The sequence below is a fragment of the Sebastes umbrosus genome, chromosome 14 (assembly GCF_015220745.1).
Source record: "Sebastes umbrosus isolate fSebUmb1 chromosome 14, fSebUmb1.pri, whole genome shotgun sequence".
NCBI classification, from domain to species: domain Eukaryota; kingdom Metazoa; phylum Chordata; class Actinopteri; order Perciformes; family Sebastidae; genus Sebastes; species Sebastes umbrosus.
In genome coordinates, this window is record NC_051282.1 from 16,644,287 (window position 1) to 16,670,432 (window position 26,146).

Here is a 26,146-nt window from a genome sequence, read left to right on the forward strand (position 1 = left end):
TGATTTCAACCCTCTGCTCTGCCATCCAGCACAACGCACGACTTCTGGCTCATGTATAATGAGTGAAGAATACACTGTGAATGATGATTAGCAGTCGCCCTCAGGAGGGCACTTTAAATATTAAACAATTAACTTTGTTAACCTTCCCACAGGTTTCCTACAGGTGTGGCAGCGATTTCACCCCAGTGAACGAACCCAGACGTGGACGAGAATTTTAAAAATGATGCGCTTAATGACGGAAAGCGGGACCTGGATTCAGATATGCAGCACTTCATGTGTGGTTTGATGGTGTCATTTTATGGGTGATTAACAGAATTATTAACAACACTTCAGCATTAACTGCATCCTCGTCCTGATTAATGCAGGATTTATGGAAATACAGGGACAAATATTTGTCATCTTCATTAATAAACATCACTGTCACTGAAGGATCAGGCTGTGCAGGAACCTGCATGGTTATTTTCAGGTCCTCTATGAAAAGATATTACTCTCATATAATTTTATTAATGACTCGCGCTCATAATGTGTAAAAACACTAAACACACCTCAAGTGCAGATTCTAACCTTGAAAAAAGATGCTCATGCTGCGTAACTGTAGTGTATATGCTTTTTACCAATGTAGTATGTTCTTAACTGTTGTACATATTGTATTATTTGTATTATTCTAGGATGCCTAACAACATCAGGCAAAGGGACTCCCGATGAAAACTAGCCTCTCGGCTAACTCGGGTACATTATCATTTGTTTGAATGTTGATTTATGTAAATTGTCCCTTTTCAAATAAAAATTAAACTAAATTAAACACCTACAAAGACCTCAGAAGAATTACATAAGCAAGTTATTAGGCACAGTTGAAGGCCAACAAGTCAAAGTGCGTTTTAAGTTAACTTGGCAGTTAACCTGGTCCACCGCTGTGGCGCAGTTACAACAAGGATGGTCAATTTCTATTGTAGAAGATATGCATGTTACTGTTTTGAAAAGATGAATTCTTCATCTTTCAGAATCAGTAAACCAACCGTACCGTATGTTGTCCAAACTGTCTTACTATGAAGTATTTTAACAATAAAGTCGTACAAATACAATCTTCGTAAATATAAAAGCAAATTGTGTTCAAAAGATCTGGGAAAATGTTCTCGTCACAATAACATACTTGGTATTGCTGGAAACTAGAAATTCCGAGCTTTCCAATGCAAGATACCAAGATTCACAACACACAGGTTGCATCCAGAAGTCCCAGCTAACATGCTATTTAATACACTAAAACAGTTTGTGAGATTTGCATAAATTGCATACTATTTCCGGTGAAATATTACAGTATGCAATACTGGACACTACGGCGGCATAAATATCCCACAATGCAATGCGGTAGTGACAAGGTTCATAACAGACGTTGACGAACAGCTCTGTAACGTCAATAACGCTTCAATTTAAGTGTGTGTATTTTGCTTTGCTAGGTGTAATATATATTGACTGCAGTTCAACAATGTGCTTTCTACCCAGGAGAGCAAGGAAACAAAATTGCGTCCTGCAGGATTCAAAGGGCAATAAAGCCTCTGTTACTCAAAACAGAAACAGCAGCACCTAATGGCTGCAGAATGAACTGAAAGTTTCTTTTTCTCCTGTCAGAACACAGAAAACAACATTTGATGAGTTCAGTATAATCATGTCAGACGGTGTCAGATGGTTTGCTGAGCTGTGATCAGATACACCAGTTGCTCTTCTTCTTTTGTACTTCTTGAGTAGCTTCTCAAGGTGTGTTTACTGCCCCCAGTGGTGCATTTTGAATGCACTTGAAACTGTATTATTAAAAGGCACCAGGTCTGAAATCCTAAAGATGATCACTTCAAATCCTAAAATTAAGCTCTACAGGTCTGGATTGCAGTATTTGAGGATTCCCATTGGAGGATATGACTTGTGCTAATGCTAAGAAGCAACAGCTTCAACCTGATATCACAGAATAATCATATCTGTAGTGGGTATGACAGAAATGGTGACTTAACTGTGATTCTGGCTTTAAAAATTCACTTTCTGGTTAATTTAATTTGCAGCAAAACTTCCACCCACCCCCAAACAGAGGGTGGGGGAAGCATTTATGATTACCTAAACTCGTTCAAACTCATGCATAGATTTGTGGAGGTAGAAAATATTCCAGATATTTGCCCTGGAGCTGACAATAAACCAAAACATTGTTCCTTTTAATCTGACCTTCTCACAATCCAAAGATTTCCATAAATTATTGGTGTTTCTTCCTCTCGGTTATTTTTGTCACAGTGTGAAATAAAAACAGAATTTGTATTTATAATACAGCGCCACTAAACTCTACAGTGAAACCAGGAGTGAAAATAACAATAAACTGTAACAGCCAAAGTAAATCACCAGAGCTGTGGGTTAAATGATGCAGGAATAAACCAAATGTATAAATCTGGAGAAGTTCCACAAGAATTTAGGATTAATGCCTCACTTTCTGTTAAATTCATTTTGATTCCAAGCTGGCGAGAAGTTTCTTATTGTCAACAAATCTCATGAAAAGACCCAAACCAACAATGTGTCAGTCTGTCTCTCAATACTGTCTGCAGCTCTCAGCTCCAAGCCCACATATAGAATATCACCAAACTTACTGTATCCTTCAACATGTTCATAACACATATGAGTAACAAAATATGAGTATATGATTCTGTGATCAAGATATACTTGTTGAAACCTTGAAAATGAAGAACTTTGTTAGCACACGACACAAAGCAGCTGGCAGCAGAACGACTCTTTTAAAGGCCAGAAATGAAAAGGAAACAGTGAAAAGGTTGAGGAGGTCTTTGAGAAAACAATTCCTGTCACAAAGTGGAGTTTGCAGCTGCGTTAGTCTGGAGGACGATTCCCCTGACGACGTGACAGAGAGAGAAAATACCAGCAGCAGGTCCGATGACGGCTGCTCTGTCTCAGACTGTTTGCTCAGCCTGATCCTCGATCCGCCGACGCTCCTGTGACTTCTGGGTAGACAGAGACAGCGTCCGCATAGAGCTCTGCAAACAGTCCACACAGAGGAGATGAAGGCTACCTCTGGGTTCCCCATCCAATCCTTGTATTTATACTGGAGTTACCTGAACCACTGGGGCGGGGGGCTGTTTTCCATTATCTCATAGCAGTGTTTGAATTATTGGTAATAATCAGAAGTGAATAAATGGTAGTTTTGTTTGTCTTCTTGTCAACACTGCAAGCAGCAATACCAGGAGCCAAGCAATCGTCCAGGTCTGACAGCCCGTTCTCATTCCAAGGGCGTCAAATACCGACACTTTGTCAACGCCGTCTGCGTTCGATATCGCTGCACGAGGCACCCTTTAGTGACGCACCGGGCGTTCCATTAACTACAATGTTAACCCATCCGAGGCAACAGTAAACACAGGGAAAGTGCTTTGGGGACGTAGTTTAAAGAGCAAAAGTGACACAGGACGAGTGGGAGTGGAGGTGGATGGTCCAACAAACACAAGGCTTTCACTTTGCAACCAGCTGATCGTTGGTGTCCCATGTGCACAACGTCAAGTCATATTTTCACTGTACAAACATAGTCATTTTAAGCCCATCAATGTTGTTGTTTTTCCTAAACCTAATTAATTGGTTTTGTCGCCTAATCCTAAGCAAGTGTTTTTGTTAAATTCACTACATTAAGTACGTGTTTACTGGGACAGAAAACTGACGCCGAGGGGTCTGAGAAAGCGGCAGTATGTGACAAGTTGGGGTGAGAACGTGTTGGCTCCTTTGAGCTCTTTGTTGTGGTTTTATGGGCCACTGATAAACCAGCAGACAGAAGACAGACACAGTTTGAGACTAGCTGCTGAAGAAAGCGAAATATCGAGCAGCTAAAGAGACCGATTTTTTCCTCAAAAGGAGAGTGAATATTGGATTTACATTCATCGGGTGGCCAAAAAGCAATTCCATATAAATGTTGCTGTGTTTGACCTTTGAAACAATCCACAGTCAAGATCAACTCACTCACTTGTTTTGGAGCTTTCCGTTTCATCACGCAGTCTCTTGATGATGACAAGAACAGAAACGATGACAGAAAAATACAAAACTGTGACAGAATTCTCCCCCTCCTTGCTTCTTCAAATTTCTAATTTCCCTTTCTGGTAAAGGCCCTTAGTTTTTGACTAAATTAGTATTCTAAAGTATTGTTGTTCCAATATCTGTATTGGCTTTGAAAACACAATAAAATACTCCCGCCATCTGGTTAAAGAGTAAATCTACATGCAGGAGATCACCACCCTGAACAGGATGGAGTCATGTGTGAGCAGTGAGCGTTGTGAACGACAGAGAGCCATCGCTGTGCGTTGTGTGTGTCTTGGACTGAGTCTGTTAACCAGACAGGTGTCAGGGTGTCCAGTTCCAGTAAAAGGTTTCTCAGTGAAGCGGCGAGCTGACAGCAGTCAGGCGCTTGTTGACCCAGCAGCTGTAATAGAGAGCTGAGCTGCACGAGACGCCGTCCTACAGCCTGTCAGTCCTGCACAGATTGAGAGTCGCACAATGACAATCTTGTTTTCCTCCTCTATCTGCTGTTAACTCAACTATCACCCCGAGAGAAAGGTTTATCCTCACACAGAAAATAAGCCGTATACGTTTCTCTGAAGCACGCTTCCCAGCATTTTATCACACATTGTTGGACATTTGTTGTGCTCATTTAGCTTCGGAGCTCAAATGACTCCTAAAGGTTCAGAGACATAATACTGAGTGGATTAGGATTAGACCAATATGGGTTTTTGGAAGCTGCTACTGATGCTAGAGTGAAAGTATTTACCATTAACATGCCTCCCCAGCCCGACGGCAATCCTGCCAAAAAGTAAAAGGATGCAGGGATTATTGTTCCCCTCAGGATGGGAAAGCCTCTAAAGCAGCATTTAGTCCATCATGTGACTAAAGGAAGTATTTTTAGGTGGATGGGTGTCTCCTCAAGGGATAAAAATAAATCAGTTAATATAAAATAATGATGATAAAATAACAAAAAGCCATCATAAAGTGATATTGGTTGGGGGAAAATGTGGCGTGATGAACGACTGCAGGGTCGATGGGGTCAAAGACGGCCGCGTATGCCTCCTGAATGTAAACAACATGTTAGCGGCTGCTTGTGCTTGTCTGCACGTTTAGTGTAACGGTTATAAATCATGCACTGACACTCTTAGCAGACACGACACTGGCAGAATATTCAACCACAGCTTCTGTCAATACATCAGAGAAAGAGAGAGAGGAGAGAATAACAGAGTGAGCAGAAAAACATACAGAGGATGAGAGACGTGGTGGACGTGAGCAAGAAAACTATCTCCAAGGTCAAAATAAAAAGAACACACACAGTGTCATACACATCATTCGCTCAGGTGCTCAGCTAACGTCAGCACTTACTATACTCCATCATTCTGTTACAGCCCAGTGTCCCAGGAATTACAACCATATTGGATGATTCTGCTCTTCAGGATTTACGTCTAAAGCCAACATCCAGTGCCAGTGTAGGAGGTAGTGTGTCTCTTACAGAGAGAGGAATGTGGAGGCCACTTTCAGCCTGGTCTCACCAAATGGTGTATGATAGATCGGCAACTAGTGTACAATAACAACGCCGTTCTCGCTTCTGGTGTGTCATTTCACGCTATGTAGTCGGTACTGACTGCAATGTAAATGCATCCGCGTGAATATGCTGCGCTCAGAGCTAGTGACGGAGAATAATAAGTGAGAAAGGCTGCTTACGGTGGATGGGTCCAACAAACACAAACCGGTGTTTGAGTCCTAAAGTATTGTTGAGTTATTTTGAAGTTACTTTAGACTTTAGACAAAGTTACTTTTGACGTTTGGGACGTGTTTTTCGTACTTATATTACGTTGTTAACGTACGTATTTTACTTATTTTACATACTTATTTCAAGCCCAACCATAAAGTTTTTCCTAAACCTAACTAAGTGGTTTGTTGTCTAAACCTAACCACGACCATTTCACGGTAACGCCATGGCCATAAATGACACGTGAAAAGCCTAAAAGGCGTTATCATGACACGCAAAATCTCCTTAAAATGTTGTTCTATTTATATACCTTGCCATGACATTAGGTTGAGGAAACTGTCACAGTCCAAAATTTAACATTTAGGCTACCTTTTTATTTGTTAACCAGTTACCATGCACGGATATTGTAGAAAGTGTCAATTTTATAAATGTTGGCATTAGATGTTAAAGTTAATGTGAGGAACTTTTAACTGGTTATCTCAATTTAATTCTGATGCCTCTACCTTAAAGGGACTATTTGTAACTTTCAGAAATGCTTCTTAACAGCGACACCTGTGGCCGTGAAATCAACGAAAGTCAGCGTCGGGCTCGCGCTTGCTCGCTCTAAATATACCTGAACGAGCATCACTCAAAACAGTGAGGCGACACACGTCAGCTAAAACCACAATATCACTCTATATTTCAGCTGTTTGGCAGTAATGTTAGTTGACCAGACGAAGGTCTCTCCATGAACATGATTTAGATCTGATCCTAGTGTTGGCTTTTCCTGCCTAAGTGCAGGCTGAGGCAGCGGAGCTCTGCAGCGTGTCTCCCTGCTCTCTCCGCCCGCAGCCGGAGAGAGCAGAGGAGACACCGGCACCCGGTCGGTAACGAGAAGACAACGTAAATCTCTGTAGAGCTCCGTTACTTCACAAGACACGGAAAACCTCTGTTGGTCTGGAGGAGCTGCAGCAGTTATTTCTGCACAAACGTCCCCTGTACATTCACTAGATATTCTCAGAGCTACTAACTCTTCTGCAGTGTGTAGTGAACGCGCGTTCACGTCTAGAGGTGGAGCGAGCTGAGCTGTCTGAGTGAAGGCGAGCAGGCAGAGGAGGAGTGTACAGCGGCTACACGCGAACGCGCATATGCGAGCGCGCATGTGTGACGACCCGCTACATTTATGCGCGTACAAAGTTACAAATAGTCCCTTTAAAAGACCTACATGAGTAAACAAGACCATCAGCGAGAAGATTGGCTATAAGTTATTCTTAATGCTTCTCATCTGTGTCACCGGGTCGGATTCCTCGGAAAATCATATGAAATCATGTATGTTCAGCAGAAACTCTTTCAGCTCAGCCTAGCCCGTATTACTGGGCCCACTGGAGGGAAGGGAGGCACGGGAGAACCAGAACCAGGACTGAGCAGGGCAGAGTGTCAGACCCTGCTGCAGTAAAATGAGAGGTTTTCTAAAGGGAGTCTGGTGCTCATTGGAAACAGTACCGCTTTTTTCCACAGGTTTAAAAATTCCTTGTAGTAGCTTTAACATTTTTTTTGTCATGTTGACATTTGCAGAATTATGTGATATCGACGTTCTTTTCTGGCGATAGGGTTGGTCACGTAGCACCACAAATGCAAACCAAGGTTGGTTTTTTTAGCTGTTTTCCAACAGCATGTTATATCTTCAAAGCTGTGTTCGTGATCTCACAGATGTGTGTTATTTACTCAGATTCCTCAAATATTTGCACGAAGCGAAACAACAAGCACAATCAATAACACAACTACAAACATGGCCTCGCTCTTCTCTTCTTCCCACTGGGGCTTACATAAGAAGGGGCTGCAACTAGTGATGGTTTTCAATTAATCAGTTCATTGTTTAGGCTATGAAATGTCATAAAGGGGAGAGACAAAAACATTATTATGTTACTTAAAGTGAGGAAAGAGGTGAGATGTGGAAACCAGTGGTGTAATTAAAATGGATGTTGGTGGGCACAATAATGAAAGGGATAATGTACAGCGAGCCGGTCATTGTTGTCAAATATACCCTGATAGGGCGATGGTGGACTTGGTCTTGTGTCGCCCTGAAGGGGTTTATTTTGCAACAATGACCTGCTAGCTGCACATTATCCCGCTTATTACACGGCTACTTAATTAAGAAATTAATAATTTGACGCAAAAACGGTCCGCCAGAGTCCGACATCAGAACTACGCCCATAGAAACGGTCTGCTATAAAGAAATAACGACAGTAAGACCGAAGAACGCAGTGATTGACCAATCACAATCAAGTATTCCACAAAACCGTGTAATATAACTTATTGATCTATGTTCAAATCTCCATTAGCTTGAATATTTCCCCACAGTCGACATATATGGAGTTAAGACTGAACCAAAAAGTATTGTTTAGTTTTGTAGGTATCTGCTGAGACAGCTGTGGAAATGTTCCCTCCTATCATCAGGACCAGACTACTACCTCCGTCCTGGATGATGATCATCAGGCTGTCGGAGCAGCTCAGTCAGAGCTTGGCTACCATCCCTAAAATACTGTGACCCTAATCTCTCCCCAAGACTTCTACTAAGCCCTGTTTGTGCTAATGAACCTCACAGCGGCGAGACACGAGGGAAGAAAAAGAAAAGAGGTCATTAAAAAAAGGGAAGCATCTGTCTGGAATTAAAAGAAAGCCATCTGTCATTACAGGATGAGACTACACCTGGCTGGTAATGAGTTCCAAACGTGCTAAAAACCTCAGGCAGGGGAAATATTAAATGTGAATGATGTTGGAAAGTAACAAAGAGGGTTGGCAGACGATGAAGATTGCTACTTTTAAAGCTTCGCCCTTTCTTTCGGGTGCCTAAGTACTGCCAACATCCAGCAAACAAGCTCCTGGCATTGTTTTAATGCATTCATGTCTTATCTTGTAGCCACTGTGTTTACCGACACCGCCTGAAATGACTCCCATTAGTGAGGCAAGGTGAGCACAACCTTTCGGCCATGATGGCTGTACAGCACGACAGCAGACAGAGGAAACACGCGACCTGTTAATGAGCGGCTTGAAACGGGACGATTTCCCTCCGTCTGTGACTCCGGTCTGCAGCGGCCACAGTGTCCTGTCTGCTGCTGCTGTTGACACTTAATAAGGCCGGTTGATAGAGTCATAATCGCCTCCGCCATCGGGGCTCACCTGAGGGGGTGAGCAGGTCTCACAGTAGCACCTGAAGCAGCCAGAGAGTAAATAAATCTAGTAATAAAGCTGTGGACCAGAATGGATTGGACTGCAGATGGTACAGAGTGTTACTGTCTCCTCTCAAGGACAAACCTGGGAGTAGTTCTCTGACCATCCAACCGGCTCTACAGACTTTCGGTAAAGGGACGACGGCCAGAATGAATCTGTCTTTTCAGTTGGACAACGGGGCCGTTGAAAGCAGCAGCAAATTCCACGATCTCTAGATTTGCGATGGTAAGGGCAGGCAGAAAGAGCAGGAATGTGCGAGGCAAGACTGAAAAGGTGAATCTAGTTATGAATAATAAGCTGTTATAGTTTTACCTTGAATCAGGGCCCTCAGCAAATGCTACGCTGGGCTAGAAAATCTAGTACCGGGCCCCGTTGGGCAGGCGGTAAAAAATAATTTCATATTGTTTTTTACGGAGCAGATGATGGAAGTAGCTAAGGAGTGAGCCTTCTCTGTTCTTTCCCGTATTTCCACAAAGATTAAACATGACAATTAACGTAATTAATCTTTGTTATTATTTGATAACCGCTAACAAATCTAACAATTTGTATAGGGGCAAGTAAAAATTGACTTTGGGCAAATAGATTTATGACCCACTTGCCCAAACAAACGCATCCACGCGTGCATGCATTCACACACCTCCTCCCACAAGAGTCATGGTACCTGAAACCGTTTAGAAGTCACGCGCCTTTTCGTTATAGGCCACTCTCACCACCAGACACCACACACACACACACACACACACACACACACACTTGAACTCCATCCATAATTTCAACCTCCTAGGACAAAAACAAAAGGTGGGGTAAATTTTGAGCTGCTGGTCGCAGATAAAAGATGAACATTTAACCCTGACAATACCATGAACCACATCACACTTCAACAGAAGTTGATCTTTTGATTCGGAAAACTTGAAGTTCACCATTGACGTCCATCAAACAAATCAGATTTCCTTACAGGCTGATGGGACTGTCATTAGTTTAGCAGGTATTTTATTATAAACTATAGTACTGGACACATTCAGATTCTAAATTGACCGGAGAGATTCAATCTGATTGAACTCTGCACAAAGTGAAAGCATCAGTTTCAATTCACGACCGGAAGCAAACACGACCCGGCCTGTTTCACATTGAAGTGAATGGGAAGTAAAATCCGGTTGGACTGTACCATTAGTCCCACCTCAGAAAGCTCTGATTGGCTTGTTGTTTTTTCTCCAACTGCAGCACCACATCACACATGTGCATACTAAAATACTCAGGAAATAATGCACAGTAGGAATTATGTAGGATAAATTACATATAGCATTATAGTATAATGCATCAAATACACAGAGACATTAAGGTAAATATGGGTAAAATAATATCTTAACACACAGACAACACACTGTACAAGACAAGTACGAGAAGAAGAGATCACATCTGACTGATTGCAGGTTTTTAAGTTCCAAAATGTCACCTCAGGAGATCAAATATGAGCAAAAACAAACAGCAGCCAGTTCTCCGTATAAACCATGCAGCAATTAAACACACTGTGAATTAATTAAGCCGTGCCAAGTTTGCATTTCCAATTATAGCTCTGCCCCCGAACATGCAGACACACCCCACATACATAAAAGGGCAGAGGGTAAATTAAATCACGGTGGAGCAGCTCTGCTGAGTTTGAGATTCAGAGGGGGAGGTTTGATTTGATAATAAAAACAGGGATATTGTATGTCAATAAAAAAACTACTGAGGTGCTTCGGGGAAGATTGAGGTGAACGGAGGTGTAAAAAAAAAAGAAGAAAAAAGATGCCAATTACCTGGAGAGCAGATACAAATACTACCAACCGTGAGTCTGTGAAATTGTGTAGGAGTATGACTGAATACGAGAATGTGATATGGCTGAAGTCACAGCGAAGCCGCTCTGATTCATGCATTCAATTCCCAGCAGTGAGTCTCACATTTGTATGGGCACCAGCAAAGAAGTGGTTTCTCACAACAAGCAGTTTGGAAACAGGCCAGACTGTAATCCGTCATTTAAGAGGTGAAAGAATTTCATATCTCACTGTTTAAACACTCGTTGTCAGAACTCTGCTGTTTAACGAGGACTCTTTGCCACTTTTTATTAGATTTATTGAATCTTAAAGGGAGACATATTTTTTTTGCAACCTGGGTCATATTTTGGTAGTTTTTGCCACCCAGCTGCTGTTTATAATTCGGTTGTTCAGCAGCTTTACTGGATATCAGGAGAACACAGCTTCACACATGGAGTCAACTAACAGGTTTTTAATCATCTCAGTCACGTATACAGTTCCTCAGCTGAAGAGATTAATGACTTCAGTCCTGTTAGTCTGTTTGTTTGTCTGTAAGTTAGCAGGATATGTTAAAAACTGAAAGTGAAAGCACAGGCCAAGGAACCAGGTTCTTAACATTTCAACTACTGCCCTTTCTTGCATGAAAACAATTGACAAATAGATCACGCGACTGTTTGCCACTATGTGGTTTTCGATTCAAAATGTCAATTTGCTTTTAATTTTGGAAGTAAAACCAAGTTGATGATACAACAGCACATTTCTACAATAATGGTCAGTTGCATTGCAGTTACAATATATAGGCTAAAATCCAATTTTACAATCTTTTATTAATCCCTGGACTATAATGCATGTAGTCTAAAAGAGAAGCATATACTGTAGATTTAAAGTAATTATGGTAGATCATCTCTGTACGCATATTCTGGTTTCAGGTTTCCCACCAGATGTTGGAACCTGCTGCAGGGATTTGCTCCCATTCAGACACAAAAGCATCAGTTCTTCCACACCAAACTGGGGAAACCATTTCTTTACGGAGCTGGGTTTGTGCTCGAGGGCATTGTCATGTTGAAACAGGATAAATATACGGACCCCCTGAGAGGCAAGTGAAAAGTCTGATCTAAATTGTTTAATCTCCTGTGTTTATGCCTTAAGAACAGGTGAAGAAAAGGTTTTGCCAGGATAATCTAAGTTCCTTAAAAATTGTCAACTGTGAAAACAGGTGGGGAAAAAAATTAGCCAGTTTTATCTTTAGTGTTTGTTGTTGTTGTAATACTCAATTTGGCCACATGAGGCTGAAGTGCACCACTACCCCATGTTCTCAATAGGACTAAAAGCATTCACGTTTTTTCATAACGGCAGATTAGCGTCAATTAAAATACATTTCTAGACAAAATGCAGACATGACAGTAAAGTTACATAACTTGCTAACACACTATATATACCTCGTATTTAGAGTGCATCCAGAAATTAAAACTCAACTAGAAGAAAACATGAATTACCCTGACAAAAAAATAAAATAAATAAATAAAAAAATCACCTTACAATCATCTGTTTTTACAGATGGAAAAAAAAGGCTTATAAAAAATGATCCTGGTGTAATTTTTTATTTTCACATGGCAAAACTTTTCCCCCACCTGTTTCACAGATGAAAAAATTTAAGGAACTTAGAAAGATCATCCTGAATTTTTTTTTTTTTATCACCTGTTCTGAAGTCATAAACACAGGAGATATAACAATTTAGATCAGACTTAGAAAATGTATCACCAGAATTTTATTTTCTCACTTGCCTCTCAGAGCTTCCGTAGCTTTCCCTTCCACATAAGTAATTCTGATATCAGGCAACTGGATTTCAAACACTTTCGTTTTAGTTTTGTTGTATTTAGCAGAGTGCCCCGTGTCCGAATTGTCTACACTGAAGCCAGTAAGTGTTCTAAATGATGGCCATGAGGGCAACAACTACAAAAGAAGACCCAGGTTGTAAGAAAACTCAATCTCCCTTTAAGTAATTGAGGTTCGGGAGGTAAAGATGAACATAAAGCCTTTATTTTTTTTTTGTGAATCATAAAAATCAAACAGAGCATCCATTAAAGCGGTAAACATCCATATGAATGGACAAATTATTGTAAACAAATACCAGAAACATAAAGGGAAAAGGGCAACCCGCAACAACAAAAATAATAGAAATCAAAGAGACATGAAAAGACAAACAAGCATTATAAAGTATTTTAGGGACACGATGATTGTCAGTTAGATGAAATGGCTTACATGCAGGTGTTTGTCTGGCCAGCTGATAAAAAAAACAAACAGATTTGAGAAGTTTAGGGCATGATAATAAAGCCCATAAAAAAGGCACAATTGCACAACTCCAAACAAGAGTCATCAGAACCACATTTCACAGATTCAATACCTAATCATTCATTCGTACGGATGCACAAACACATACACAGTCATATCTTTGTCTCCCAACTGAATTATAAATATCTATCCAAGTGTTCATTCACCTGTTCCACTTCAGGTGAAGAGGAGAACAAGACCTGTAACATCAGAAACCGAACGGCACAAACGTAAACATATAAATGGCATACTGTATAATAATGATGTTTTATGGATCTCTGCATGCAGGGACCGTTACGGATTGCACTCAGATTAGACAAAAGCTGACCGGTAAAGACAGACAGATGCTCTGCGGTGTTTCGGAGTAATGGAAAGATGATTTCAAATCTACGGAGTCCATTATTTGGTCCAGCTGACCACTCGGGTGCAACTTCTGGCTGCAGTTTGGTGAAGACAGAGGTCTCCCAATGTGACAGTAAACGCCTCTACAACCTTCAACAGTGCTCCAACAAGGCTACAATGCATGAGTGGAAATCTTACAGTTGCGGTGCCTTAACAACACGTAAGTCACAGCACATTACCTTTCAATTTAAACTGCATTACAGCAGTTGATGAAAAAGCTGCACAGCCTCTCTAACTGCTCCACAACTCACTGAACTACTGTACGCCCTAACACTGGGTTTGCATTTTAATGGACCACAACTCTAGTGGCATTTAAATACAAATGTGTGAAAACTAGTGGTGTTGCAGTGTGGTTGGCTGTGTGTTTCCCTTTATGTCCTTTGCGGTAACAGCATCAATTCAGTATTCATTATTTAAGGGACATTAAAGGTGCAGTGTGTATGATTTGGTGGCATCTAGCAGTGAGGCTGCAGATTGCAACCGACTGAAGCTTCTCCACTGTGCCAAGCGTGTAAGAGAACTACACGGTTTGTCCGTTCTGGGCTACTGTAGAAACACGGCGGCCGGCTCTGTAAAGATGACTTGCTCCCTATGTAGACATAAACGTCTCATTCTAAGGTAACGAAAACACAATTCTTATTATTTCAAGGTGATTATAAACTAAAGAAAACATACTGCCAATAAATCTCCCTAAATGCTACACACTGTTCCTTTAAGGGATATATAGTATCCAGTGTTTTTGGAGCTTTGACCCATACCAGGGACTACAAGTCTGGATATCTCTGCTTCAATTTTGAGAAGTTCCATACTAATACTAGTACCCTCCATGAGAAAATGTGTTTGCATCTTGATGTAAAATAATCATTTTGTGGTTACAATTGATGCTTTCAGAGGAAATATATATATAAAAAAGCAAAAAACAAAGTCAAGACAAGGAAAATACAACATTTTTACCATGTCACAACATTTCGATCCAAAATTAAAGATTACATTTAGTTTCATATCTTGGTATTGCTCTTGTGTGAACACTAATAGAGAATAAATTGTGCGCATATAAGAAAATTATTGGACAAATTGGAGGTGAAAATGCTTAGCAGAGCGGTGTTTCTTCCACTGAGTCAGTTACTTTCTATATTCAAACACTTGATCGTGTCATTGTGCTTATACAACGGATATTTCTCAATTTACATCCATACTCTCACATACTAAAAGTGTTAGTTTAACTCTTATTGGGATTGTTTGACTAGTATGAGTTAACTGTTAACTGCAAAAAATGCTTTGGGATCGGATTTTTCTCATTCCATAGTGGGAATATCCGATGGCACTAAACAGAGCGTAAAGTCACACTTATAATTTGGAGACTCAAAGAAAATATCACAAAGAAAATTTAGCATACCGAGTAGCAAACAGAGTGATATGGGACACAGCATTTCATTAAACTGTTGACTGAAACTATGTTTACTTAATGTGTCAAAAAGAAATTCATATTTTCTGTGGCCACAGTATGATTCAATATATCGCCCAGCTCTAGTCTCCTATACTGCTGAAGTCCTACAGCAACACTAGCCAAAACTAATTTTACCCAAATTACAAAAACAAACAAACAGTGGACTAGTTGATTTTATTTGTCCAGGTTTTGAGATATCCGTCTCTGAGATTTCTGGAGGTGATTTAAATTTGTGTTTGTGGTCTTTCAACAGCAACATTACTTTCCAGAAACAATTCCATTGTTACTCTGGATAACCACACAATGAATAGTTTTCAGAGGAACTACTTCCTACCGAAGAAATAGTCCCTAAGACACCAGAGGAACACGGACACCATTTCCGCTAAGACTTGCTGCTACTGAATTTTTGAAACATAAGCGTCACAAACACATTTCCATTCACCTCCAATGTAACTTCTCGACAGCTACAATACTACTTTTTTTGTACCAACCCCTCACTTGTGATTATGAATTGTGATAATGAGAAAGACAAAATGAGACAGGTAGAAGATGAAGCCCATTAACAAAGGCACAACTCAGACAGGAAGCTGCCAAGTGTCAGTGAACTCAGCATTTCTAAACTACAGTACAGTGTGAAGCTCTGTCGTCACATTTGGCTCACGACCCTCCACTTCTTGGCCACTGTAGATCACTATTATCCTGTCAGGTGTTGGGCTGTGTGATAGATACAGTACGAGGCTGACAGAGTCATGAACGGGTGCTGAGCAGTAAAAGACGGGAGACATGCCCTGTGTGTGAACTACAGGCGCGACTGCCTGGTGATAAACAGAGATGGAGCTCTTCCTGGAAGCCTATCTATCAGTGGATCTGTCACTGACGGAGCTTCATTGTTCACAAGGGGGACCAAGAGATCGGAGGCAGCCGCCTCTGAGGAATGGATACACGTCAGCCGAGAAAGAATGATGGTCCCCGATTCGTTCGTTTGTCTTCTTCTGTTGGTTTCTGTTCCAATTTCATTATCAAGCTGTGTAGACGGCGAGCGGTTTAGCAACAGAACACGAGTCTGGATGTGGCAGGCTCTTTTTCTTGTCACTACGCTGCTGTTTCAATTGCTTTAATATATCTTTATTGGAACATTCAGCCCTGAGGGTCCAGAGGATCCCTCTGCATCTTACCATCCAGCCTTTTTTATAGTTTCGGAAGTAAAGAAGTACAGGATGGGACAACCCACAGAAAGCTAAAGGCTCCAATCTGCTTTAAACAAAGTGTTTTTTCAGATCGTCGAACAGCGTCTATACCCCCAGCCCCAAACCTTTCCAACGTCGCAAACGAGGGTTGCGTCCGATAATGTTTGTTACTTTCTGAAATCAACAAGCAAGCCATCATTACATAGTTTGTATGACTCTTCTTCTTAAGATAGATTTTAAAAAGTTCTGTTTGTGCAAATCCTCGTGAAAACCTCAGACTATTAGGTGTTTGTTGAGAAAACATTCTTTTAATAAATTCTTTTCAATTCCCTGTCATTGTTGTCATGCACTGTTCCAGCTTTTGAAACGGAAAAAAAACATTTGACATTTGGTCCCTTTTAACAAATTTGATAAATTACTCTTAATTACATTTAATATATGCAACAAAAGTCCCATTAAAAGGCACACTGTCCAACCAGCAGCAAGTAAGGCCTCGTGTACAGGAACAAAGACACTGGCCAAACAGATATACTTTTTTTTTTTTCTAGAAAGTTCTTGGAACAGTGAGTTCTCATTTCTTGATGTCAGTCAGGATGATATTGGCTGTGACGAACATGAGGCAGGAGGCGGCCCACAACAAAACAAACCACACCCAGCAGGCGTGGCGGAAGGGAGACCTGTGCTTGTTGATGGCATCCCTGCCCACCACGGGCTCCAGATGGCGTCGACCGTAGTACACAAGGCAGGCTGGGATAATGTACTGGATGCCCGTGCCAGCATAGGCTCCTGTAATGCCCACTAGGGACTCCAAGTTGTTGGTGCAGAAGGCCACCACGATTGGGGGCACCAGGGTAATGAGGGGAAACACAACACGGTCCACCACCCAGGGGTAGGTGCCTCCGTCCCGGTAGAATAGGGTCTTCCAGTTGTTGCGAAGAGTCACGGCAATGATGGGGAAGTTGGTGCTGATGGTGAAAACCGGGAAGAGGCCCAGGAAGTAGCGCAGGAACGGAATATTCAACACGTTGCAGTTGTCGGTGAAGTTCAGGGTGTACATGTCGTGCAGCCGTGAGCTGTCAAAGCAGAAGATCGCGGTGAATGAGAGCAGGACGTAGAAGCCCAAGATCAGGATGTAGTCCGCCAACACCAGGGTGCCCACACGCTTTTTGTCAGAGATGGGCGTCACCAGGGAGGGCAGGGAGTGTTGACACATGAAGGAGTAGACGCACACCCCAAACAGGTTGGGCACCCCAGATAAGGAGGCGACTGGTGGGTGGCCCTCGCCGGTGTCTTTACCAATGTGGATAAGAGCCAAGATGATCATCATGCTGAACGCTGTGGAAAGAACAGAGGAGATGTAATTAAGAACAACCTAGGGATGTCACGATTCCAGAATTTTAGTAGTCGATACCAATACCAGTGAAATTCCACGATTCTCGATACCAATTCGATATCGTGGTGAAAAAACAAAAAAAACATCATGATAATATTATAATTTACCTCTGCTCAATCCGCTCATTTTTACTGAATAGACCTGAATGCATCATAACGTAACTCAATGGTAACTCCCGTCTTGAAATCGTCAGGAAGAGAGCTAGGTAACGTTAGCTGTTAGCAGCCAATAAGCAGCTAATGTTAACTAGCTCTTCGAGGATTTGTTGTTCACAATGTAGCATTATCAGGAAAGACATAGGGTGCGTCCCCTGGATGCGTCCATAGTGAGTTTACTGCGTCTCAAACACATTTTCTATCATCCCCGGGACAAAGGGACACTGTTAATCGCGAACCAGGAAAAGACAACACTTATGCCATATTACAATATGATATCCAAGACGACATCTAGTCATAGTCTATACAGTATCACAATATCGATATAATACTGATATATTGCCCCATCCCATTCTCATTCCCAGGGCGTCAAATACTGACGCTCTGTCACGTCCGTCGGCGTTAGATACCAATGCACAAGGCATCCTTTAGCGTCGGTATGAGACGCACCAAGTTGTCCATTAATTACAAAGTAAACCCATCCGCATCAATATTAAATGCTCAGGGAAAGTGTGCTGGGGGTGTGGTGACGTAGCTTTAAGAGTGAAAAGTCACACACACACAAACACCGGGCAGGCGGGAGGGGAGGTAGATGGGTCCAACAAACACAGAGCTTTCATACAGGAGACCGCTGTTTTTGCCCCGTGCGTCACGTTACAATCAGCTGTTCGTTCGTGTCCCGTGCTGACAACGTTCAGTGTCATTTTCACTGAACAAACGTAGTTTTAAGCCCAACCATGTTGTTTTTTCCTAAACCTAACTGTAGTGGTTTTATTGCCTGAATCTTAAGCAGGTGTTTTTGTTTACTTCACAACATTAAGCACGTGTTTACTGCGACTGAAAAGAGTGACGCCGAGGGGTCTGACAAAGTGTCTGCATATGACGAGTTGGGATGAGAACGCGTTGATTGCCTAGCCCTAATACCTTGTTTATACTACATTTCAACATGGCATCAATACTGATGTTAAAACAGTAAAACATCTATTGCTTTGAAAAGGGAAGGTGATATACCACATGTGAATACAGTTCATTCTCTCAGTGTGGAAGTGCCTTCCAGCTGTTTGTCCCAGAACCATCAGGCGTAAAAACCAACTAGGGAACATTTCATGGCCCGGCATAAAGTCACTGGAGCCAGGTGAAGATAGAGAAGCACCTCCTGCTGCTCACATCGCATCTCCAATTGATTTCTGGAGGTGCCTCTCTGGCAACTGGCATGAGCGAAGCTAAAGGAGACCTCTGAGCGTGGCATGCAGTCCCGTTACAGGCTGACAGTCATGTGACACAGTACGCCACCTCACCTCCACACACACACACACACTCAATCAGTCCGTGACACCAAGAGTTAGTCATAGCCCTGCGATGGCCGTGAGCCACCTCCTCAACTTTCATCACCAAGCTGTCCTTTAAACACAGGGTGAACATTTAGGCGGTACCGCTCGGACCATAATTTGTCACACATATGCAGAAAATGAGTCTATAGAATAGGCGTCCATACACTCTGAGAGACTGGGTGTGATAAACGAAAGAGAGAGAGAGAGAGATCCCTGCTGCCTTTGATGGAAATATTCAAGAGGGCAAATACAGCATGTCCTAGAATAGTGTTGTTTCTGTTTCCAGCACAGGTTGCAGTGCCTAAACAGGGTGGAGGGGAGGCGTGTGCAAGGTGGGAACTTAAAGTTTCAAACAAGCTCTATTAATCAGCTACTGTGTGCTCCTGCAGCGACACTTTAATATATGTCAGGAGGATAAAATTCATTCCAATTATCAGAGACGGACTGTACAAAGCGAAGGAGAAACCATCAGCATAGAGGTTAGTGTTTGAAAAACAGCAAGAGTGGGAAAGTCTGTGGGAGATAAAATATTTAATTGCTATTAATGCATGATCACACATTTAATATACGTATGAATATGAAAATCTGCTCAAATCACAACATGGCAAACTCAAGCCCAACAGGCAACGACGGCTGTCAGTGTGTCAGTGTGCTGACTTGAGTATGTCTTGCCCAAAACTGCATGTGATTATCATAAAGTGGGCATGTCTGTAAAGGGGAGACTCGTGGGTACCCATAGAAACCCCATTTTCATTCACATATCTTGAGGTCAGAGGTCAAGGGACCGCTTTGAAAATGGCCATGACCGTTTTTCCTCGCCAAAATTTAGCGCAAGTTATTTAGCCTTCTATGCAACAAGCTAGTATGACACGGTTGGTATCAATGGATTCCTTAGGTTTTCTAGTTTCATATGATACCAGTACCAGTGACGATGGAGAAAATTATGGGACAGAGTGGAGGTTTGGTGTTAGATGTTGACTTCTGTTGTTTGCCAAACAAAAGAGGACAAAGAAGAAGATATTTAGCAATTCATTTTACCATTATTTTGGTGTTTTACAAGTTGTAAGGGAGAAGGAGGTGACGCCAAACCAGATTTAATTCTTTGAAAAAGGAATATGGGATGGAGATGCAAAATGAAAATAAATTATGCAGGTTGTGAACTTCCTTCATTGTTTTTTTATGGGACATAAACCTAGGAGAGGAGATCTGGGGACACTGAAAGAGGAAGCATCACCTACTGCAACAGAGAAATACTGTATGTCCTGAGTTTGAACAGTACACAGCTACATTCCTCACCCTTGTTTCACACTTTCCATACATTTATATCAGAGTATAGGTATGCATTCACACATCAGTGGCCAAAGTCTGTAAACCCTGTTGCACAAGTGTTCGATATTTAATGCATCTTTGGCTAACAGCCAATGTAATCTCCGGCTCCAGGGGAAAGCTCTACAGACCTCCCCACTCTGACCTTAACCCTCTTTATACAGAGGGGTCAAATGGCTGGGCAACAGACCAACCTTCAAGGACACAGATCCACAGATGTAGTGCTGCAAATAACGATTATCCGACAATTATTTTCCTCATTTATTAATTCTTAAGTAGTGCTGTACCAAAGGTATTTTTTTTTTTTTTTTTTTTACATTCAAAGCTTCTATTGAGGTTTTCGAATGTGGCTTTGATATTCATTTTCATGCTATTCATATTTTATGACGTCATCACTTTAAAAAAAATAATTAAATCCTCAATTTGAATAAAGTGATTCATCGGATTAAATGAGGTTTTTTTAAAATCCACTTTCTTTGATGAATGTATGTATGTATGTAACTCATCAGTGCGTTCCTCCCTTTGTGTGCAGCGAGCTGGAGAGCAATCAGTTTTTTGACTGCAGTGAAAAATGTTGTTTTTGAATAGCTAAACGTCAACAATTATGGATGGAAGCAGAATATTTCGTTAGATAGAAACATGATTGAAATGATTACATCCATTTTCTTTCCCAATACATTTTGACTTTACAACGCTCTGGAGTAATTGGAAATGTTTAGATCACAGAGTCAGAATCAATCCTACACAGCCGTCACTGGAATCTAATTCTACAAATGTACTATTAGCGTGATACTAATACTATTGGTGTAACCTGATCTTTATGTGCTACTGTGCAGAAATACCGACTTTAAACACAATGAACAGACATGCAAAAAAAACCCACAAAATATTAATTTAGAATTTGAATGTCAAAATTATGAATGAAGCTTCCAACTATTCGGTACAGCCATATTGTTTAGTCTATAAAATGTAAAAAAATAAAAAATAAATAGAAAAAAAATGCCATTTACAACTTCTCCAAGCCCACAATGATGTAGTTTGCTTTCTTCCTTCCGTCCAAAACCTAAAGATATTAATTTTACTGTCAAATATGACGAAGAAAAGCGGCAAATTCTCACATTTGAGAAACTGAAATCAGAAAATAATCAGTTCTCATTTCCAGGGCATCAAATACCAACGCTTCGTCACGGCCCTCGGCGTGTGATGGTCACGCACAAGACAACCTTTTGCGTCTGCATGAATTGCACCGGGCATTCATTGACTACACTATAAACCCAACCGCGTCAATATTAAATGCTCAGAGAAAGTGGTCAGGGAGTGTGGTGATGTAGTTTAAAGAGTGAAAAATAACACATAGGGAGGGGAGGGTGCGTCCAACAAACAAAGGGCTTTCACCCAGGAGAGTGCTGCTTGTGTCCCGTGTGAAAACAAATACGTTAATACGTAATTTTAAGCCAAACCATGATGTTTTTTCCTAAACATAACTAAGTGGTATTGTTGCCAAAACCTAATAAGCAAGTTTTATTGTTTGAATCCACAACGTTAACCATGTATTTACTGCAACCATGGTGGAACTTCATAGTTATGAGGTGCTGGGCTACCCAGTGCGTTAAAAAGAGATGCCAAGGGGCCCTAACAAAGCGTCAGTATGTGACGAGTTGAGATGAGAACCTGTTGGAATATTTGGCTTGTTTTGCTTCTTGAAAAAATGACTGAAATGATGAATCTATTATCAAAATAGTCTAATTGTTGCAGCCCTACAAAGACATATTATTATATCTATTCAAGGCCATAAAACAGTCTCCAATTGTCTGCTATGTTTCTGCATTACTCTCCACCAAAAAAAGTCTTTAATGTGTAAAAGAGCCATCACTACCACCCATCTGTTTGCTCCCTTTCCTCCCTCAGTCTTCTTTCTCCTTCAAACTCTCGTCTTCTTCCCACCTTTGTGTCTATAAGAAGCTACGTGTGAACCTCCGAGCACAGCCACCTGTCTGTACACGAGGGAGGAGGAAAAAGGTGCAGGACAGGGAGAACGGGAGCTTGTCTCCTCTCTGACACCGACACTTTCCGGCTGCACAGGAAGGAAACAAGCATGGGGCTTTTAATTAAGAGTGCCTCGGGGTGGTTGGGCACTACATTACCTTAAGCACCTTTTTGCAAGTTCAGCCAAGATTAAGATGCGGCAAGAGAGCCTGTGAGATAGGACAGCAGGGCTGGTCATACTGGTAAGCTCCCAGTTAAATGTAAATGAAGGTTAATTAGTAGATAATATTCAGAATCACTCCAAATTGCAAAAATCTAAAAGCATAACATTTCTTTTTTTTCTGCCCACACTTCACAAGGGTTTATGCTGATTAGAGGCAGAGGACTCATTTATCTTACTTAAGACAAAGGAAGTAACCCCTTACTTTTCAAAGAAATTGAAAGTCAATCAGATGGTAGAGAGGAACAGAGCCACTAGGATGAAGCTTTTCATAATGTGCTCATTTGTCACCGACTCTGAGCTGCATTATGCTACACGAGGTGAGCAAATCACGTCCGCCCGTGACAATTTTAATAGCAGTCATCGCACCTGTAGCTATGAATCTCAATGTTGAAGCAATATCACGCCATGAAATAAGAGCATATTAGCTTTGATCACCTTCACTGCTTTGACGGACCAAGGAAAAAGAGGCTGGTGCTTTACTTACATAGTAAATTCAGTATGGTCTCCCAGGTCACTGAATTGACGTAAATGCATTATTCAGTGACTATCAAATTGAAACCAGTAACACCTACAAATGAAAAATACATCAGCCTGACTTTCTGTTTTAATCTAAACTTGTCATCTCTTCTTTACAGCCATTATTGCCTGTGCCTTACTTTATGGTCTTATCATGTATTGACAAAATGAAAAAGCTCCTTTTAAAAGATGGCATTGACTCCCTGATGAAGTCACACATTTCTATGTCACCAACTACAAGCCAGCGGCGACATGCTTCTCACCAAAGACGCTCCAATGGGATGAGTCATTCACCTCTGCAGATATCTGTCAGGATATGGTGATTACATGTACTTTCAAATTGACATTTCTGGGCCCCGCCAATACTCTCCCGTACACTTGACACGCCACAACAAGAACTGAGCAAATTGAGCAGGTGTCAAACAGCCACATATCACGTCCACGTAACTAGTGCCCGTCCATCTTGCGGCCTAGTGATTTATATTACCAGGATGGGGATGGCAATGACCTTGTGGAAAAACGCTTCGACTTAACAACCCTTGAGAGGCTGCTCTCACAGCTGTATTCTCACCGGTGGCAAACATTGCTGTTGGCTGGAAGACACACTCAATGCTCCGAGGAGTCATTGGCTGCGTGTGGAGAAGGACTCTTCACAGGCTATCTCAGAAGAGATGGGATTCCTGGACTCAATTAATGAGGAGAAAATTGTAGAAGGTGAGAGGTGATCAATCTCGTGTGCGACGGAGCAAGAGAAAGCTGCAGGCTGGGGGGGGGGGTCTCGCTCCTCGGAGAGAACGACTCGGACACTTAAACGCAATTCATTGATGATAGTGAGAAGGTCAAGGACTGCTCTGCTGTGCTTTAATGTTTGAGAGGAGTGCCACCGTTGTGACAGCATTTTAAACACTGCCGAAACGTTGCGTTCTGGTACTACTGCACTACTGTTTTCTCTTCCCGTTTGCCAATTTAAACATCTCCCCCTCTAGTGGTTTTAGAGCACAGCAATCATCCCATCATTAATTAAGATAGACACTCCTTGAGCGCTCTTGGATAACCTCTTAGCTAATTGGTAGCCCTGGCTCTTTGCCGAGTTCTCGCCAGGAGTTCTCGCTGTGGTAGAGCTCGATCACTTGAAACCCTTCAGGACCGGAGCTAGCGGGCTGCTGCTGCTGTGTTTGGTGGGTGACTGGGTGATAAGTGGCTGCCTTGCCTCGTCACAACTTGTGTGATCTCAGATAGGACTATCAGCAAACACAGCACAGAGCAGCACAGCAGTTGGCCTTCTGTTTAGCACTCCATACCGCAGCTGAGGTTCACAGGGATGAGCCAGCCAAACTCCATGACACGATCTAACAGCTTCATGAAAACACCAATTAGTCCACTCACTCAGCCGCAGCGCTGACAATCAGTACATTATCCACAGATAAGAAGTTTCTCTATAAAATGCAAGAAAAATTAACTATTCAGAGAATTTATTTGGTTAAAAAAAAAGGTCAGATCATCTGCTTGTGATCCGTGTGGTTGGTGGAAAGTTTTTTTTTTATTTAATTGATTTTAATATCATAATAAAACTATACAGAATTAGTTAACTTTAAAACAATGTCTTATTCTAGGGTAAAACTCTAAAATACCTAGTGCTGGAAAGATGGAAAAAGAATAGACAAAAAGTCTGATAATTGATTAATTGTTAAGCATTTATAGAGCTGCAACGATTAATTGATGAGTTGTCAACTATTAAATTAATCTGCAACTATTTTGATAATTGATTTATTGGTTTGAGTAATCTTTTAAGAAAAAAAGTAAAAATTCTCTGATTCCAGCTTCTTAAATGTGAATATTTCACAAGCGCGAGCAACAGGACGCTGACTTTCGTTGACTTAACGGCCACAGGTGTCGCTGTTAACGAGCAATTTCTGATTCTTACAAACAGTCCCTTTAATTTAGAAACATATTTTAAAAAAACAAACGTAATCCAGGAAAACATACATTCCCTGGAAAGAGTTGACAATGTTGTTTCGTTGTATGGGAACGTTGATTTTAGGAGACAGGGCTGGTGTTGATAGGGTAAAAGGTATAAATGAGCATTTAACTGTAACATTTACATATAGCATTTATTTCATTGAAAAGGTAATAACTGTTAGGGAGTGAAGCATTAATAAAGTATATAGAAGAAGTAACCAAATATACATGGAAATATTAGTAAATATAGGACACATTTAGTCTCCGTCTGCACAGATTTAAAGCCAAGTTAGAGGCCCACAGGTTCAGGGTTTTAAGCAACAGAAAACAAGTATGAACAAATGTCTTCTTTTAAACAAATGGCCTGAAGGTGCAGCTTTAATTCCTCCCCCTTCAAACCACTCTTGCCTCGGAATGAATGCTCCTCTGAGGTAAACAAGGCACTGAGGTCACTGACCATAATTAAAAGCTTAGTCACTGGATATAGATCCAATTGATCATGTTCTCCGACTAAAGCAGACATCCAGCAAACGTTCCCCTAATCACCCTGGAACTCATCTCTGCAGGAAGTCAAACTTCTCATTACGCAGAGAGACATCAATACTAAGCAGCGATGGAGGACTAAAGAAAAAAAAAAAAACACAAAAAACTGGAAGTCAGACGAGAGAAAGTGGCCGTGATCATGTTGCTATTTCAAAGAGATGCTTTTTTTAGTCCTTGGCTGACAACAGAAGTGTCATATAAAGACAGAAAATGGATGATGTTTTCCCAATCTGAGGGTTCTTCCCTCTTAAATGTAATTTTTCAGGACCCCTGAACTGTGGTTCTGCTGTACGGTTCATTAAGACCTGCTCATATTTCACTGTTCCCCTGTGAGCTGCAAGCTTCTGGACAAACTGAACTTTCCACTCAACCAGCCCCATGACTCCCCCTGACCTTCAAAAACAATATCTGCCTCCCTCACCCATTTAAAATGGCACTGGGCAGCTGTGAATATCCCTGCGGGCAGTTTCTTAGCTGCTGTTGTAGTAAACTAAGAGCATGAGATGGATGGCGAGTCCCATGGATCACTGAAGCAACGACTCTTTAACTTACAGTTATTTTTTTTCTTGGTGCAGAGGAGGAAAATGGAGCCGTT

The 26,146-nt window shown here is 41.4% G+C and overlaps 1 protein-coding gene across 2 annotated transcripts in view; it reads right to left on the reverse strand.

Moving 5' to 3' along the window:
• Nucleotides 1-14,751: 14,751 nt before the first annotated feature.
• Nucleotides 14,752-26,146, reverse strand: part of tmem104 (transmembrane protein 104) — a 64,376-nt gene continuing 52,981 nt past the window's right edge. For both annotated transcript variants that reach the window (XM_037792183.1, XM_037792184.1), the window contains exon 10: nucleotides 14,752-17,454. In XM_037792183.1, the coding sequence (XP_037648111.1) occupies nucleotides 16,691-17,454 (764 nt within the window). In that variant the 3' untranslated portion in view covers nucleotides 14,752-16,690. The remainder of the gene's footprint in view (nucleotides 17,455-26,146) is intronic.